This window comes from Anolis carolinensis, unplaced genomic scaffold (genome assembly GCF_035594765.1).
Source record: "Anolis carolinensis isolate JA03-04 unplaced genomic scaffold, rAnoCar3.1.pri scaffold_12, whole genome shotgun sequence".
In the NCBI taxonomy this organism is placed as follows: domain Eukaryota; kingdom Metazoa; phylum Chordata; class Lepidosauria; order Squamata; family Dactyloidae; genus Anolis; species Anolis carolinensis.
The window spans coordinates 9,693,507-9,714,000 of NW_026943823.1; the positions used below are offsets into that span (position 1 = coordinate 9,693,507).

At 39.0% G+C, this 20,494-nt stretch overlaps 1 protein-coding gene across 3 annotated transcripts in view; it reads right to left on the bottom strand.

Annotated features, from left to right (window-relative positions):
- Positions 1-1,731: 1,731 nt before the first annotated feature.
- hdx (highly divergent homeobox) overlaps positions 1,732-20,494 on the bottom strand; it is a 39,984-nt gene continuing 21,221 nt past the window's right edge. For all 3 annotated transcript variants that reach the window (XM_008114637.3, XM_008114638.3, XM_008114640.3), the window contains 4 exons: positions 17,671-17,750; positions 17,347-17,430; positions 9,807-9,929; positions 1,732-9,329 (listed from right to left, as the gene is read on the bottom strand). In XM_008114637.3, the coding sequence (XP_008112844.1) occupies positions 9,204-9,329; positions 9,807-9,929; positions 17,347-17,430; positions 17,671-17,750 (413 nt within the window). In that variant the 3' untranslated portion in view covers positions 1,732-9,203. The remainder of the gene's footprint in view (positions 9,330-9,806; positions 9,930-17,346; positions 17,431-17,670; positions 17,751-20,494) is intronic.

Here is a 20,494-nt window from a genome sequence, read left to right on the forward strand (position 1 = left end):
TCATGTGCCTTCACCGGCTGCTAATAGCTCCATCAATATTGCAAGCCTCACACTGCATTAATGATTTCAATCCAGGCTTTTCTGATTTGCTCCACTGTTGATACTGCTAATTAACAGCTTGTAGAGCGGGAGAGTGGCAGCGGAGGAACGCTACAAGGCAGGCGGCTTCGGGTAGGACTTTCGGGGTTTTTTTTCCTGACATAAGCAGGGCCGTCTGGCAAGGATCCAAAAAGGCCCAAAAGGAACAACCCCTCCTCAGTTTGTTGAGATAAGGAAAAAGAGGAACAAAAAGTAAACTCTTGCATATGAGGGATGAGTCTCTCTTATCTGAAATGCATGGGGCCAGACGTGTTTTGGATTTCGAATGTTTGTGGATGTTGGAACACCTGTGTTTCCATGTAAAAATATATCTGTCTTGGAGAGGGGACCCAAGTATAAATATTAATTTTATGTTTTATAAATAATGTACACATATAGCCTGAAATTAGGTAAAGGGTAAAGGTTTCCCCCCAGCATTAAGTCTAGTAGTGTCCGACTCTGAGGGTTGGTGCTCATCTCCATTTCTAAGCTGAAGAACCGGTGTTGTCCGTAGACACCTCCAAGGTCATGTGGCTGGCATGACTGCATGGAGCGCCGTTACCTTCCTGCTACTGATCTACTCATGTTGCATGTTTTTGAACTGCTAGGTTAGCAGAAGCTGGGACTAACAGCGGGAGCTCATCCCGCTCCCCAGATTGTTTTTTCGTGTCAGGAGCAACCGGAGTTGCTTCTGGAGTGAGATAATTGGCCGTCTGCAAGGACGTTGCCCAGGGGATACCTTGATGTTTTTGACGTTTTACCTTCCCACCTATTGATCTACTTACATTTCCATGTTTTTGAATTGCTAGGTTGGCAGAAGCTGGGGCTAATAGCGGGAGCTCACCCCATTCCCCAGATTTGTGTAGCGGGTTAAACCGCTGAGCTGCTGAACTTGCTGACTGAAAGGTCCGTGATTTGAATTCGGGGGCAGAGTGAGCTCCGGCTGTTAGCTCCAGCTTCTGCCAACCTAAAAGTTCGAAAACATGCAAATGTGAGATGATAAATAAGTACCGCTCTGGCAGGAAGGTAACAGTGCTCCATGCAGTCATGCCGGCCACATGACCTAGGAGGAGTCTATGGACAACGCTGGTTCTTCGACTTAGAAATGGAGATGAGCACCAACCACCAGAGTCAGACACAACTAGACTTAACATCAGGGGAAAATCTTTACTTTTGCACAATATGCTACTTTAGAGATGGGACCTATGCTGAAACAGGAAATTCGTTTATGTTTCATACACACCTTATACAGATATCCCGAAAATAATTTCATACATTTTAAATAATTTTGTGCATGATAGTCTGTGTGTACTGAAACACCAGAAGGCAAAGGTGTCACTTTCTCAGCCACTGGAGAATGTTGGAGAATTTTATGATTCTGGGTGAGAGATTCTCAACCTGTAATAAATCTTACTATACCGTAGAATCAGGCAAGTGTAGAATAAAACAGCATGTACTATTCAAATGGTGAAGAATTAATGTAGTCATATGGAGTGGAAAAATAGTCAGGGCAACCTTTCCACACGCAATCCTATCCCTGGGTGGACTGTGCACTAATAGAGTTATGAACCATAGTACTTCTATTCCTTAGCAATTCCAGAAGATGTAGTGTGGAGAATAATAATTATGAATACAGAAACTGAAAACGTCAGGTAGGAAAACAAATCACTTAGCCTTTATTGAATTTCTCCAGTCTTTCTGATCTGGTAGATGTAGAAAAATATCCTTGAGTGAATAGACAAAGATAGCAAAGGTAGTTAGCCCTTTACTCTAACCAATTTGACCTAACAGATACAGTTTTGCAACAAACAACTCAATTTATTATGTAAGGTATTGCCAAACAATATCCGATAAACTGAGGAAACAAAACAAAAAAGAGTGACAATTCCTGGAATTCTTAAGAGCGTGCATTTCAGTGTGGATGCAAAGAAGTTTTAGGACATAAATCATAAGAAAAAAAGCATCTATATGGGATGGATACATCTGAAGAACACTCCTTAATTAATATAAGTGACTTTGCAACCATCCAGTAACACAAGTCTAATATTCTTTCAAAAGTCTCAATGGTGAAGTAAATCAAATTTGGTAATCTATCTGTGATAAGTTAAAAAGTCTATGGCACAAATCTTCACAAAAAAAGTTAAGGCAGAGACCAATAGTTTATATAAAAATAGTTGAACAGGTTTCTAATGAAGGAAATCACCTTTTTTCTGTATGCGATGGATTTTGTTAATACAAGATTATAAATATCCTTATATACACAGAGAAACAAGGTCAATACAAATGGATGGAATCCATCTTTCCAATAAACCAAGACCATCAAATCCTGGATTACAGTGGAGGTACTCATGTTAGATATCTGTCATAGTCTTCTTGCTACACATACCATTTACATGTCATAAAATTGCAATATAAATAACTGAGTTTCACAGCGAAATTCAGTTTCAAATCACACTAAATTTACAAAACTGGCCAAAAGGGCATTATGTTAGATAATTACTTTGTTGGCACATCTGAATAGTATACTAACATATCAAAAGAAAACAAAAAAACACAAAATACTCAAACTGTCAGAAGTTTTCAACGAAAACGGAAGTTGACCCTAACTACAATGAAAGGACTTTACAAGGTTAGCTTACATGATGAGGTCACAGAGATCACTTCATATCGGGATCATCTATATAGCTGCCAACTCACCCCCTTAAAGCAGCTTCACATTTAACAGCAGAGTTTCGTTCGCAATGAACAAGGTATACTTAGCTGGTTTTGCATATAACCTGTAAGGAAATATTCCAGCCAATATGGGATATGAAAGGATTTGCACGTAGGTAGTTGCAAATGAAAAAGAACGGGCACACATTTTACATATTTGTTCCCTGGCTTTCCATACACTGGACAACAACTGAAAACGGTGCACATTAAATCATTTGAAGAGGATTCCAACAATGCAAAGAAATGAAATGACTAGATTTCGTGTGAGACATTAATATTTTCAAGTGCCATGAACTATCTGAAAAGTTGCCAGCCTTCTCCAACTATCCAAAAGCCTTGTTTTGGGGTAACAAGAGAGGAGCAGTCTTTCCTAACTACATAGAATTGTTTACTCAACACCTTTTCAAAACCAGATTGCCGGAACTATGTCAGCATCATGGGGAGGTCTTTACACATCCACATTTTTCTTCCCTCTTCAAGGAGATACACAGTCTTTGTGCCCCCATGTTATTGCATTATCAACTTGCACTTTTTGAATGAGATGTCTAATGCAAACACGGCTAAGCTGTTCTCTTTGAAAGCCAATCCTGATGCATTTTACATTGGCGCGCTACATTTCTTATGCAACCCACGCAACCTTTTCAATGTTCACGTCCCACTGTAAACAACAAATCTTAAGGATCTCTGTGCTCATATCTCACCAACATTAACGAGGCTCAATCTCCCTTGACTTTCCCTAAATATCTAGGAGAGTGAGATTCTAAACTAGGGATGTTCTAGGTCAGGAAAGAAATCATTTCAGGAATCTGTTCCATGTCTGTGAAATTTATCTTGGGGAAAGGTTGGATTTAAAATGGCAACTCCCCCCGCCCCCCACATTTCAGTTTGGAAAACCAATCTTCCCATTAGTCACTCCCATTAGCATGTAAACTAAGACTGACAGCAAATCACCCAACATAGCTGGGTGAAAAAGTTGTAGTGAATACATATTTTGAACTTTTAAAAACATATCATGACCATTCTGTGCTTTTAGAAATAAAAGTTTACAAGGATATTGGTTAGGTATGACCGGTTTTGGGGCTGGGACAGTCTTGACTTGAGAAGTAAGTGGAGTCTACTGTGAGACATCTCAAAAAGAGTATTTAATAAGAAGGAAAAGGACAACAACTCTAGAAGCTGGAGGGGACATTCCTGTTTTTCATTTTGGGCAATTGTTAAGACATGGGTTACTGTGAGTTTTCTGTGTGTCTCTCCTGACATGCTTCTGGAACATGGCCATACAGCCTGGAAAACTCACAGCAACCCAGTGATTCAGGTCATGAAAGCCTTCGATGACACATTGTTAGGACATGTCACTTCTGTTTGCTTCTTGAGCTTGATATTTTGGGATGGGATGCTTCCTGAAACAGTAATAGTTCTGCAAAGGTTTTTTTATAATGTGTTTTTTTCAGGGGGATAATCTGTCTTAAAATGGGGTAGGAAGGGGTCAAGGTGTTTGGGTGGGACCCCAAGGGTTGTCTATTTGATGCCTCCACCAAGAGTTGCATGAGGCTCACATAATGCCCTGTTTCCACCCCTTGCTGGAAACATCCTTTCCTGTACAGCAAGGAGGGAGGAATTACTTCTAAGTTTATTTTCTAACCATCTCAAGATGAGAACCACATCTTGCAAGCATAGCCAGAGAGTTGGGCCATTGTGAAAGTAAGCCCAGGGTCCACTAACACTGTCTTTCCCATGGGCCCAAACAATTCTGGAACTGGCCTAATGGTTAGGGACCTTTAACACTGGGATTAACTAACCACTAGCAATAAGCACCACAACAACTACTCAAGAAGGAAATGGAGTGCAGGAGAAAATCTACACCACCAGCAGCTTATTTATTCACATATCCACTTTGATTTTATAATGCTTATTATCCTAAGCATTAAGGCGCCAACCAACCTATGGGGAATGACAACTTGATTTCAATAGGATTTCTTGCAAAAAAATGCCCCCGGCAAGTTGTGCCTTGACAATAAGGTAAAAACTCGGGTGTCCTAAAACAAACACATACTGGTCTGGATGCAATTTTAGTTCCAACTAGAGAAGTCTAATGTAACTGGTAACTAACAATTCTCAACTGGGACTCAAGTGGAACCTCCCTTTTCTTATAGTATCTGCTTATAGTATCAGCCACCAAAAACAATAAACAAAAGTCCAAACAAAAAAAATACATATCCAATATTCAGTTAACACACAGTATTTATCTAGCAATCTCTCTCTCCCCATCCCCCAAAACACTGAAAGTGTAGGAAGCAATTTATTGCCAAAAGAGGTCATAAACACAAAAGTCACATTAAAATCTGGAGTGTAATCTAAGGTAATGTCAAGTTTCAGAGGTAGCATATAGAAGTGTTGTGGGGGGTGGGGGTGGAAGTGCAGCGTTAGTTAAATAATACAGTAAAATGTTTCATATTCCAGATTAAACCTAGACCTATTAAGCAAATTGGTTGATTTGCTCAAGCTATTCTCACTTCAGCACCAGAGTCTTTCATAGCAAACAGCATTTCAACTGATAGCTCATTTGAGGTCAACATGGACATGTGGGTTGTGAAATCTCCTTTTGGAATATACTGTAGTGCCCATAGCAAACAATGGTTCCAATACTCATGCACTGTCTTTTGCCCCTGCTTTTCAAAGTACACATCCATCCCTCCGGAAATACTATTTAAGCAAGAGGTGGGCAACTGCACAGGGAGCAGTCATTTCCCCATTCTATGTCTTCTAGCAGGTTCACAGATGTTTTCTGGTGCACCTGAAGTGATGAACATCATTGTAAATGTCATTTTGGTCAATGTGGCTTTAGAAAGGGTTGCACTTGGGATTCCCATTCACACTTTGCCCTCCCCAGATCTAGATTAGAATGTTTTGGTGACTGTATCAGATATTTAGGTTCATGCAAAGGGTTTCTCAGGGAGTGTGAAAGCATGCCTTAGCCTACAAAGGCTAGAAAAGAATCCAAGAGTGACTAGAAAAGCAGACCTGGCAATGGCCTTGCCACATTCTCTCTCTTTTCAAGAGCAAGACATGATAAGAAAAAGTGATGAGGAGACAACGTTTCCAAAACTGCCAAGAGTTGCATAGAAAAAAAGAAGTTGGACACAAAGGACTTTTCTCACCCAATTCACCATCAAAACAGAACTATCCAAAGACACAGGAGCCCTAAATTCTGAATATGAAGCAGCAAAACTAACTGTAAATGTGGTTTCACATTGTGGAAACAGCCCTAGCTATGCAAGACTGGCGATTAGTGCTCTAGTGGAGCCAGTTGAGACATTCCTATGATCTGCTCTTTTATTGCAAACCTCATTCAATATACAGCACAGTGAATGCAGACAGGCAGCAAAAGGAATTTTGAAGGGAATTATTAATTGAAGTTCATGTATCTTCATCACTTGAAGACTTAAAAACAGAGCTTTCTAGGCACAGATGAGCTACCGCTGTTGAGACGCAGACCTCTCCTAGCTTTAAAACAATACTTCTCAATGTGAAAATACTTCCATTTAATAGGTCATACCAGCAGCATGTCATTGAGTGATGCACAGCGTTACATAAATGGGACTCAAAAGAATCTTAGATTTTGGATCTGCAGAGGCCAAGGTCTCACTGCCTATCAGAGTGTAGATCTTGCTGTTGTTAAAAGAATGAATAAGCCATGTATCAGTAAAATAATCAAATTCAATCTGACATTTTCCACTTTAAAAAAGATCATAAGAGAAGTGCTGAAGTAGCACTGAACCCTTCATTTTTCCTCGCCTAGGCCTAGATGTGAACAGTAAAGAAAACCAGCACTTTACCATCTGGAAATCTGGGCAACTACATGGTCGATAGTTAAAAATAGAATACTGAACATCTAGTTGAAATGATAGGGAATTCTTACAGTTCTACCAAGATTCCAATTATCTTCCGAAAAGTGGGATAGCAAAGCTAAGGCTTGCAGTGAAAAGGAAATTGTGAGCATCCTGGACGCATCCTACAGATTATGGCCCTATTAATTCATTTGGACAAGTAAACTCAGTGTTGCATTATACAAATCAAACTGAAATAATACACAGATTAAGAGGTTCTCGCCACAGAGTTATTTTTTGCAGGCCAAATCTACATTATCCTATGGTATAGCTGGGCCGACGCTAGGCTTTGTTTCTCATTAGAATTCTGAGATACACAAATCAGGTAGGAAAAACATACATTTAGAATTAAAGAACATATTTTCAGCCTATATATCAAAACTGAACTAACACACAATGATTTCACACACCACTTGAACTCCAAGCTTTGTTTAATCAAGAGCTCAAATGTGTTGTGTGCAGTGGTTTGAGGGTTGGACTAGGACACTGGGAGGCCAGGGTTTGAGTCTCCGTCCATCCATAAAACCCACTGGATGATGTTGGCCAAGCCACACTCTCTTAGCCTTAGAAGAAAGCAAGGGCAAACCCTCTGAATAAATTCTGCAAGAAAACCCCATTCACTGTAGGCTTGCCAAAGGTCAGAAATGACTTCAAGGCATGCAACAACACACGTTCAATAGTTGGAAACCAGGAATCCTTACTGATCTACTGTGTCTTGTCCAGAGATCAGATCCCTAAAATACTTAGCCCATCCCATGACACACAATCCACGCAAGTTAAATTGCTATCTGAAAAGACTTTGAGACACATGGCATTGGCCATGTGTCCTGTATATAACTGCAGAGGACAGAATCCTAATTGTATCTCCTTTTACTTTCAAATGGAATCAAGGCAGCTGGGAAAGCTGTCTTGGGAAGAGAGAAGTAGTATATGGAGAAGCAACAACGAACAAAGCAAAAAAGGTACAACAGGGCTTTGAAGAACACAGCAAGTGTGTTAGGAGCAGGAGGACAGTTTTTCACAGCTGTTTTTAAAGAAAAAATATGATTCTAAAGGAAGATTAAAAACAGTGCCCCTTTGTGTGCTACAAGGTTTCAGCTACAGTGCTTACTTGTATTATACTTTCATGGGAGAGCAAACCATACAAATATCTATGTGACATTTTCCTAATCGAATTAAGGATCTAGGACATAATCGTAGGTCAAAATCCTGAAGACCATACAGTCAGTCCTCAACACTGGTTTAAAAAGAGAGAGAAACAGGCAACTGGTGCTCTGTTCAATCCAAAGCTCATCTGATACACAGTGAGATTTTGATCCACACAACAGACCAGCGCATCTGCCACTAAGCTCAATTCTGCCTTGGCTTCTGATTGTGCACGAGGTTGACGAAAGTGAATCTGAACTGCACAATTATGTTTATGTTGGCAACCCCATACACCAAATCTCATTTATCCTATTCCCTATTTGAATTAAGCAGTTCCAATTTATAATGCTGGAAGTATTTTCCCAGTGGACGTCCTTCATCAAGGATACCCCTTTTTCTCTTGGGGTAGACAGCTAGCTCTTCCTTCCTTTTTCTGACTGAATATTTTAGACAAGGAAAACATTTCAGACCTATTCCTGAGCAGCCTTCAGCTGAGACTTGGTCATGGAGTCATGGCTTCTGAATAAGCCACATGAGCCCATTAAACTTTTAGAACTAAGTACTCCTATATTTGTGGCCTTTCTTCCAAAGGTATTGCCATGCATTCCCATGATGTACGGAGGGAAGACAACGGATGAAATCCCTGAAGTACTGGAGATTGCTGCTTTTTCTGAACAAACAAGCATTTCTCTTAGGGGCTGATATTATTTGCATGCAGAATTCACACCCCATTGTACACAGATTATTTCATTGAAAGTTGTTAGAATAGATAGCTTTATGTTTCCAAGGATTCTTCAAGAGTGAATAAGAGCAAAGACGCAAGGATTTGTTGTTACATACAGTCGAAGAGAAACACATCTTTAGCCTGATCCCTGGATTGAATGATCATATTTTTCATGAAGATTCAAATTTTACTTAACTATCTCCTGAAGCCCATAATTCCCAATGTTCAGTCCACCTACCTGAGAAATGGGGAAAGAATAAAAGGCAATGTATCACAATGAACAAGACTGGTGGGCTAGAATAGGAAGATACAGTAGAATTATTATCACGATTTGCTACTTTTCTTCTATTTTCAGAATCCTGCTTAGGTCAGGAATTTCTTACCAAACACTTGTTAGCAGAAAGGTACCATTAACAAGGCATTGCTGCTAGAAGCCTAACTTATGTTTGTCAAGTAAATTTCACATTTGTCAAAAAATAAAATCCAGAATTTGTAGCTACCATCAATCACACCACTATAGAAGTCTCTCTTCCCATCTCAACCTTTCCCTTACATATTTTTAAGGGTATTGGCTAACAAATTCATTCAAAGCATACATGTTAAAGCAAACTATGTTGTCTTGTGAGTGTTTTTTTGTGTGTGTTTGTGTCAAAAGGTCAGAAACTGTCCAAGGCATTTTTCTCTGATGAAGAAGACAAGCTAAATGAGGTATCATCAGGTCCTGGAGATGCATGATTGAAGTCCATGTCTTCTAACTCGGGAGGTAAATCTGCTAGGAGTGCCTGAGTTAGATATAAAACATAAATACAAGTTACTCCAATCTTGAATGTACTGAAATTCCTGTCGAAACAGAAAGGACTATGTACGTATTATGGCTGAGATCTTATCGCTAGTACTATGTAGGTTTATGTTGGGGGAACAAACACTATTGTATTCCCTGATGGAGGAAAAGGAATTAACAATAATCACTTTGCAGTGCTGCAGCTTTAACAGGAATTGGTGCCTTAATAACAGTTTGCAAAGCTAGAAAAGCACTACTGATTTTATTTATTCTTTGTACGATTTGTTAGTTCTTCAGCTTATATAAATAGTTTCATTACATACAATTTTCATATATATTACCACCAATATGAAAAAGGCAGTAAATACAAAATCTTCACGTGAATAATAAAACATCCATGTGCCCTGAAAAGTGGCAAAAAGAGACGGCAGGGCAAATAACAAAAGCTGTCCAGGGCTCACTCGTTGCACTTCCTTACCTGCTGCTGTTCTTTATCATCCGTTTTAATAGCAAGTATCAAACTCCGAGTGAAAGCTTGCAGTTCAAAATATTTCTGTTTCTGATGCTCCAGTTCACTTTCAATGAACCTTACTTCCTCATTCTAAGAGAAGGGGGAAAAGACACGCAACTCTGAAAACAACTCTTTCAGAACAATAAATTAAATTGAAAAGAAATGCCTTTTCTTTAAAATAAATTAAACCCCAGAGCCTTTTCTTATGAAAACAATTTGTAGACACTTTGTGAGAACTGAATATAGTTTTTTTTTGTATATGAAGGATGGAATGCCAGTAGTTATATCTACATTCCTTTTTCTCCAGTGGACAGAGGATATCTTGTCTCACTGACCATTAGGTAGGACAGACAGACAGAACAATTTTCAGCTCGGCATGGGTGGACACCTCTGCAGAATTATAGGTACGGATAATAAAATACAACTTAAAGATAGTAATATAAGCCATGGAGTGCCACACAAATCACCCTAAAGCTATCTCAACTCAGCAGGTGAGTAGGTTATTCTCAGAAAGAGAACCTGCCTTGAGGGCAATAATATTCAATTTTCCCAGAGAAGAAGAGGACATCCTCATCTGGCATAGAGCATATCAGTCTTCCCAGTAGAAAGTAATGTGTCCCTTGTTGCCACACTTTCACTATGTTCTGCAAAGCCATCCTCCCACAGGGATGTCTCTGCCGAAGAATATACATACAATTTGTAAAAAGATGATGCAAACAACCACACAAGTGTCTTGGCAAATATTCACTAATGGTGCTGAAGCAATAAAGGCAGCTGACATGGTCACACGTTTCATGGAATGAGCAGTCAGGCCCAGCAGGACAAGAGCAGTCATAGACTTGTAAGGTAAAGGTAAAGGTTTTCCCCTGACATTAAGTCCAGTCATGTCTGACTCTGGGGGTTGGTGCTCATCTCCATTTCTAAGCCGAAGAGCCGGCATTGTCCATAGACACCTCCAAGGTCATGTAGCCAGCATGACTGTATGGAGCACTGTTACCTTCCCGCTGAAGCGGTACCTATTGATCTACTCACATCGGCATGTTTTCGAACTGCTAAGTTGGCAGGAGCTGGAGCTAACAGCAGCCGCTCACGCCACTCACGGGGTTTGAACCTGGGACCTTTCAGTCTGGAAGTTCAGCAGCTCAGTGCTTTAACACACTTCGCCACCGGGGCTCCTTGTAAGCAAGGGGACTTGTAAGCAAGGGGAAATAACAGCTCAAATCTATCTAGATTGAAGAAATGGATGCAACAGTCTTCTCTGATGGCAGAGAAGAAATCTATATATATAAAAGAGTGATGGCATCACGGCAATTCACACAACAACAAGTACAGGCCCCCCAACCTCAAAATTTGACAACACAACCCATCATCCACGCCTCAAGGTTGATATAACAAAAAGAAAAGAAAAATAAAGTCCTAATTAGAGGGAGAGGAATAATTTTTTTTATCCAATTGCTGCCAGTTTAGAGGGCTAATCTCTGCCCACTTGGTTGCCTAGCAACCAAGGGACAGCCAGGTTTCAGTTAGGGGACAGGCAGATTTAGGCCTCACTTAGACTTCTTCCACAGATTATCTAATTTGCACTGGATTATATGGCAGTGTAGACTCAAGGCCCTTCCACACAGCTATATAACCCATTTATAATCTTATATTATCTGCTTTGCACTGGATTATCTTGACTCCACACTGCCATATAATCCACTTCAGTGTGCATTTTATACAGCTGTGAAGAAGAGGCCTCATATAATCCAGTTCTAAGCAGATAATTTAAGATTATCAATATACAGTAGAGTCTCACTTATCCAACATAAACAGGTCGGCAGGATAAGTGAATATGTTGGATAATAAGAAGGGATTCAGGAAAAGCCAATTAAACATCAAATTAGGTAATCGTTATACAAATTAAGCACCAAAACATCATATTATACAACAAATTTGACAGAAAAAGTAGTTCCATGCGCAGTAATGCTATGTAGTATTTACAGTAGAGTCTCACTTATCCAACATATTCGCTTATCCAACGTTCTGCCGGCCCGTTTATGTTGGATAAGTGAGACTCTACTGTACTGTATTTACAAATTTACCACTAAAATATCACAATGAATTTAAAACACTGACTACAAAAACATTGATTATGAAAAGGCAGACTGCGTTGGATAATCCAGAACATTGTATAAGCGAATGTTGGATAAGTGAGATTCTTCTTTAATATGAAATAATTACTGGGATAGAATAATGCAGAACAATATAATCTCTAAAACCAGGACAGTAAATAAACAGGGGAATTCCACACAGGAAACAATCAGGGCCAGCTAACACCTCCCAACAAAGTATTCCCATCATCAAAGTCTGGCAAATCCTGTTTTCTCAGGGCCACAGACAGTAGAAGCACATAAAACATCGCAAATAACACCACTCTGAAAACAAGGGAATTCCAGACAGGAAACAATCAGGGCCAGCTAACACCTCCCAACAAAAAATTCACTCAGGGAGGAAACAGCCAGGCTTTAAAGCTGCAAGGCCATTACATCCTAATCATTTTTCCTAATTGCAGCATTCATACTTGCCTCCAACAAACAAAAAAAAAACCAATCAGAAATATTGTATATTCACAACCTTTAGGAAATAATATCCCCTGATGGCGCAGCGTGTTAAAGCGCTGAGCTGCTGAACTTCTGAACCGAAAGGCCACAGGTTTGAATTGGGGGAGCGGAGAGAGCCCCCACTATTAGCCCCAGCTTCTGCCAACCCAGAAGTTCAAAAACATGCAAATGTGAGTGCATCAATAGGTACTGCTCCGGCGGGAAGGTAACGCCACTCCATGCAGTCATCCCACATGACCTTGGAGGAGTCTACGGACAACGCCGGCTCTTCGGCTTAGAAATGGAGATGAGCACCAACCTCCAGAGTAAGACACGACTGGACTTAATGTCTGGGGAAAACCTTTACCCTTGACCTTAACTACCACCAATTCCTCAATACTTTATTTCCCATACCACCATACTTCGCCACAGCAACGCGTGGACGGGCACAGCTAGTACTTTACATGCAAAGCATGTAAACTGTTCAGAAAGAAAAATAACGGTCTTCACTGTCCATCTTGAATTTACTTTGTGCCATTACGTTCCCCTTTCCACTCTTTCCATTCTCTTGGTATAAATGATGGTTTCAAACAAACAAAAAATACCCTACAGACTTTTATTAAAAATGCATAATGATAAAAAAATGTTCCTAATTCAGAAGCTACCATTCTGAGCTAAAGATATGGCCAAGAAGGTCTTCCATAAAAGTAGCCTGGAGATGCCAAGCAATCAAAGATGTAAATCCTACACAGAAGAGCAATGTACTACAGACAGAAAACAACATTGACCCAGCGATCTCAATCAACCTAGCTGTACAACAGTCACATAGTTGTATGTGGATATTGATATCTTGCTCTAGACAGGATTGTAAACATGTTAAAAGTAATTTAATACAGGCATGTTGAAGGTCATACCCATTTTGTTGACACTACCTACAAAATACCTTTCAAGCTAATTCCTACAGTCACCCAGTGGTGATCCTTCTGATTCTAGTAAGATATATGTATAATACATAGCCCTGGGCCACACATCTGCCAGAACAACAATATTCAAGTCTGAAACCTGGCATATACATCCTGTACTACAGGACAGCTTGGTGAGGAGTTGAAAAAGATGATCTTTCTATTACTTTGACATCAGCTTTCTTGTTCAGTGATAGAGAAAGCTGCTGAGAGCATCTCAACTTCCATTTTCTATGTCAAAGCTTTGCTGCTTGGTAAAACATTACAAAGAAAAGACATCATTTGGCAATAATGAAATGGTAATTATCACCAGAGACTCGATGGCACAAGAAGGATGCTCTACTGAGCTCATTCAATAAACACTGCAGTGGAGTGTGGCACTACAAGTCATCTTGCTTTGAGATTCCTCTCAAGACGCCTTGATCTACGCTCTCCACCCTCTTAACTCATCGAAAAGATGTGAGCCTTCCTAAATGAAAGGTGTGAAGAAAGACAGCGGATTGGAGGGGAGGGGGCTGGATTCAACAGGCACGAATGATTCAGCTTCTCTCATTTACAAGGATGACTTGCAAATGAGAAATTCAGTGTTAGTTCTCATAAAACATATTTTCAAGGCACAGCAGATGTATGACGGGGGAAGTTTAGCAACAGCGATATGAAAAGATTGATAGTTACATTCCTCCTCATTTAAAAAATAACATCTAACATTTCAAAATGTAAACTGGACGAGGAAAGTGTGTTGAGAACACATGTTAATGACGGCACTTGCCTTTCTCCATGTGTGGCATCAACAGAAGTAGAACATCTGATCAATATCCTAACTGATTTCTTTGATCAAACCAAAGGCTTCCCATTGTTGCCAACTAGTTACCCACAAGCAGCATATAAAATTAACAGGTCTCCCCTACTGTTCCCTCCCTGCTGGCTGCCTACCATCATCAGCAACTGGCATTTAGTGCTGTTCTGCTTCTGAACACAGCAGCTACGCACCTTCATCATAAGTTACATTTACCAATGAACCTGGCCTCAAGTTATCTAAGCAAGTGACTTGCATTGCAGAAGCGAATTCCATAAATTATTTCTACAATGTGTAGACTGTTGCCAATGCAGAGTTAATGTTTGATGTTCTCATTTGGAAATTTTTATTATTATTGAGGTACAACCCTATGGAGGGATGCCAAAGACTGTTGCTTTATCAGCCCTCGAACTAGCACAAGCAAAATGACAACCACCACAATCATGACCGTCTCCTCTCTAAACAAATTCATGGCTGCTTCAGTCAGACTCTTCTCTTGGTCTGCCTCTCCAAACAAGACATCCCAGATGTTTTGCCAACTAGAAAAGCTCGGGTACCAATTCAGTCAACCTCTTCAGTGCTCCCACGCAGTATCATCTTGACAAAACAAAGTGTGAAATAAAGTTCAAGTGCCCATTCCCGTACTTGTTCCAATTCCCTATTTTAAAGGGATCTTTCGTACGCGGAGTACATTGTGTGGAAGAGAGGTAAGAAGAGCGCTCAACAGCTGTGAATGAGTACTTGTGCTTTACAGGAAGCAACACTGCTACTTTGGAAGAAAGAACTAAGAGCAGGTGGTTAGAAACCAAAGCAAAGCAGAGTGGTTTCTCCCAAGTAACTTTATCAAAAGCCTTTTTTCCTCATTCCAGTAGCTTCCTGTAGTATACTAACAAAGATTAAGGCATAAATAAAAATATTAAAAGTGACAGTTATATTACAGTAGAGTCTCACTTATCCAACATAAACGGGCCGGCAGAATGTTGGATAAGCGAATATGTTGGATAATAAGGAGGCATTAAGGAAAAGCCTATTAAACATCAAATTAGGTTATGATTTTACAAATGAAGCACTAAAACATCATGTTAGACAACAAATTTGGCAGAAAAAGTAGTTCAATAGGCAGTTATGCTATGTAGTAATTACTGTATTTATGAATTTAGCACCAAAATATCACGATATATTGAAAACATTGACTACAAAAATGCGTTGGATAATCCAGAACGTTGGATAAGCGAGTGTTGGATAAGTGAGACTCTACTGTAATAGCTGAAATTTAGAAAACCAAGGCAGTACGCCTTCAGGAACCATCAGCCAAGAGTATACTGTATATTCTAATATTTAAGTCTAGAAATGTTTGGTCAAAAATTGATCCAAAACTTATGGTTTGACTTATTCATGGGTTAGTGTAACCTGACATTAACTCTTACAAAAATAATAATAATAATAATTGACATGGATTGGATTAAGGCTCTTGCACAAGGTCTGATGGATGACTGGCATATATATTCAGAGTTGCACTGTGTTAAATCTTTTATATATTGTATTTTAATATGTTATTTAACTATTTTAACTGTTTTATAATTTTATTGTATTATGATATACTGGTAGTGATTCTGCCAGTTGTGTAAGCCGCCCTGAGTCCCCTCGGGGAGAAGGGCGGGGTAGAAATATCAGAAATAAATAAATAAATAAATAATAAACTATCCCTCCCTCTGAAAGGAGTGGCAAAAATCTTTCATGGATAATTATTATTATTAATAATAATGATCCCAGCAAACACAAAGAAAAGCCTTCTTAGAAAACTACTACCTACAGTTACCTACCTACCCTAACCCTAGCAATGACGGGAAGGGGAGCCTGGGAAGGCCCCCCATTGCCACCAATGAGATCTAGCTGTATTTTTCAGCTGCGGTCCGAAAACGGCCATCCAACTGTGCACCCGTTTTTGGGAGGTGCATGAAAACAGATATGGGGGTCTACTGGTATCCGACAGCAGAAACAGATCGAGGTTCAGCCAAAAAGCACAAGCCAAGTATTTTTGTTGCTGGTGGTGGTACTGAAACGTGGGTGTGTCTTACAATCAATAGAGTCTTACAATTAAAGAAATATGATACATCTGATAGCCTACAATGGTACTTTTTGACAGTTCACACGTTGCACTATTATCTCCCACTTCAAGAATGTAATAAAATGAAATATATTTTAAAGGTTTATCTATTCTTAAGGGTAATAAAATTATGTAGGCCAGTTACTTTTGCTCAGATTTTAGGCCAGGCAAAGAAAGCATACATATTTATGCAGAAACAATAAGGCTTGGGAGACTAACACTTTATGTCAAAATGTAATAAAAAATTAAGCGATACTATGCAGGACAGGCTGTCACAACAAGCCATTCAACTGGCATTAAGAAAAGGTCACTCTTTTTCCTCCTCTCCTCTATATCCATCTATATTCATTTAGCACTGGCTGTGCCCTAAAGGCAGAGCTGAAGAAATTAATGTGGGAACCTCAATTATGCATGCATTGTGTATATTTTAAAGACACTTCACTCATTTTAATTCTAGGTAACGTTTCAATATAAAATATAAAACAGTCCATATTCTAACACTGACCAAAATTTCAAGGCAACCAAGCTTAAAGGGAACCATTCCCAAATCCAAATGTTCGCAATGATGACAAAAAGCAACAGTTGCCAGTTTCCAACGGCTTTTACTAATTTTGCATTGAAAGCAAATTTTCATTGCAGTTTTCAAGGTGCTGAAATCGGCAATGCCCATCTGTCTTCAAATCAGCACCTTACTTCTAAATACTTCTAGTGTCAGAATAATGGCCTCATACAGTGGATGTGGCTCTTAATGAGACATGCCACATCATCACAGGATGTCTACGCCCTACACTACTGAAGAAATTATACTGCTTAGCCGGTATTGCACCACCTGGCAATAATGAAAGGACCAAGGCATTGACATCTCCAGCCCATCCTCTGTTCAGATATCAGCCAGCAGGCCAATGCCTTAAATCAAGTAATAGCTTCCTAAGATCTACAAAGACCTCAGCAAGCAAGAGTCCAAAAGTGGCAGGCTAAAACTCGGAACCTCAATCAGTGGCTGATTACACTTAAATACAAATGTATGTTACTTAATTACATATAAAGGTATGTTACTCACTTTATAGTCCAGAAGTGAACTCATTTGATCCACTTCAGAATTGCTTATCATATCACTTTCTTCATCATCAATAATTTCTATTTTCTAAAAAGCAAACAATGCAAATGAATCAATGTTTATAAATCCATATCAGAATAAAAGAAATGAGATTCCATATGTGTTACAGCATTTTTATTGACATGAAAAAAAGCATTTTTATTTGAACAAAAAGAAAGCCAAGCATCCCTATAGAACAACAATGATATGACAATCCATTGTTTTCATGTTTCAGTCAATATTATCTGTACTGACTCCATCCACTCTGAATTAAGAATGCCTACTTACCACATTATCAGCAGCTACAGTAGTCTGGTCCCTCCCCTTATGCCCAATGTCATCATTCTGAAGAACTTCACTGTGCTCTTCTACAGAAATACAGAAAATAAGTGGGAAGAAAATACATAAAGAGAACTGACAGTAAATCTATCAGTTATTCTATCTATTATTTATTATTTAAAATAATAAAATATTTATTTATTTATTTGCTACATTTATATGCTACCCTTCTCACCCCGAAGGGGACTCAGAGCAGCTTACAAATTAAATTTACATACAGTATTATATTATTAGCATAGTACAATACTGGTAATAAATTGCTATATTGTACTGTATCAATATATTGTAATATTATTAGTAATATTACATGTAAAATATAATATATAATTAATATTATTATATTGTATTATTAGTATTATATCACATTGCAATATAATATTATGAATATTATATGTATATACAATATGTTATAATTATTATAAATTATTGTAAATTATGTTGTGTGTGTATATATATATATGTGTGTGTGTGTATATGTATATGTATACACACACACACACACACACACACATATTTACACACTATATATCTTCTCAATTGGGACATGAAGCTAGGATGAAGAGGAAGGCAAATAGATGGCAAACAATAACTTTGGACAAAGGATCCACCAGATTCAGCACTGATTTTGGACTATCCCATTCGCAAAACTAGCCAAAAATTATAAAGTTTATTTCAAGCATCAGTATTTTATAGAAATTTAGAGTTGTGTGGACAAAGACAGAACATGCATGAGCAATATATATAACATACAAACAAGTAATCCTTATCAGAGGTCTATATCACCATCACAGGATGTCTTGTTAGGACTTCTCAGAGCCTGGCACTGTATGTAGCTATAACTATTGGTTGTTGGTTCTGGGCATATAATGTTGCAATTACAGTATTTCAAGCATAACACATATGATAGAGCTCCAAAAACAATTTCAAGCCACAGCACATGTGAGGTACTGTCGTAGAGATGCAATGGGTTAAACCCTTGTGCTGGCTGAACTGCTGACCTGAAGGTTGCCAATTCAAATCCGCGAGATGGTGTGACTTCCCGTCTGTCGGCTCTAGCTTGCAGGGACATGGGAGAAGCCTCCCAGCAACATATCCGGGCATCCCCTGGGCAACGTCGCTCTAGACAGCCAATTCTCTCACACCAGAAGCAACTTGCAGTATGTTCTCAATTCGCTTCTGACATGCATTTTAAAAAGGTACTGTCAAAATGGAGTTGCTTCTTTCTTAAAATAAGTGTTTAAATTCTGATACTATCTTCGTTTCTCTCTATTTGAATCTAAGACAATCAATAGTGGTCACGAACCTTCAAAATGGATCTTTGGAACTTTATAAGATGTCACTTGGACTACAAAGAATTCTTCAGTTTCAATTAAATAAAAATAAAAAGGCTGTTCTTGTTACTCTTGGATCTATTTATATAGTGCAGAAATGCTAAAGAATTAATTACACACGATCAATTGTCATGCAGAGTTCGTGTGCTTCTCAATTGTTATGTCTAAAATTAATTTTGTGTCTAGACGGAAGTTCCCATTAATAGAATCAGAAAGTAACTTGCAAGAGTGTCTCACCCATAAGGTCTTTATGACATTCCTTGGTAGAGAAAGCCAGTTTCTTGATAAAGTTCACCTATTTCAGAATACATTAACCTATCTCACACCTTAGGAAAAAAAAAACTGAACACTAATAATGAATAGCAGATCTCTTTTTATACATACTACTGTCTATCTAAGTTGAACTAATTTGGGGGTTCCCAGTGTGATCAGGGATGGGGATACACTTTTCACATGAATAAAATTTCATTCCCAAACAATAAAAACCCCCACAGCTATATATGCATTGATTGCAATAATCTTCGGGTTGCCTTTCTCTGATGGCTCCATCATAAGCTTCCCAGTGCCAGACCCAATTAATATTAAGACAGCTTTTCACTCGAATTGCAGAGTGTTCAGACAATTTCTCAACTCTTCTGCTGGAGGAGTTCCTTTCGCCTGAGGCAAAGAGAAGACTCTGCAGACTCTGGTGACTTACTTGGTATTCAGTCACTTTCAACGATTTCTGTGTTATCTCATTCTCTTTATAATTGAAAATGTGACAGACTCATCACAAGTTTGTTCCCAACACTTTTCAAATTCTTAGTCACTCTCCTCACTTCTTCCAAGGGATTAAAGCAAAGTGAAACCAACACAAGACTCTACATATGCTCCAGAAATGGACTAGTTGTAAAATTCCAACGCCATTGCCTTGGTTGATTTGTTCCAGTTAGAAACATTAAAACAAATAGCTGAACTTGTGCAGATAGTTCAATGTGCTCTAACTGAAATAGCTGCACCTGCTATAAAGACAAAATTGAAATTATGTCCCAGCTTTTTTTTTTCTGGTGGTGGAGGTAGATTTTGTATTATCCTCGTCAAAGGATTACCTTATATATTGATTATAGAAATAGTAAAGGTTTTCCCTGACATTAAGTCTACTTGTGTCCTAATCTGGGGGTTGGTGCTCATCTCCATTTCTAAGCCTAAGAGCCGGTGTTGTCCGTAGACACCTCCAAGGTGGCTGGCATGACTGCATGGAGCACTGTTACCTTCCTGCCAGAGCAGTACCTATTCATCTACTCACATTTGTATGTTTTCAAACTGCTAGGTTGACAGAAGCTGGGGCTAACAGCGGGAGCTTACCCTGCTCCCCGGATTCGAACCTCTGATCATTCAGTCAGCAAGTTCAGTAGCTCAGCAGTACACACACAGTATATATGTGTGTATGTATGTGTGTATAC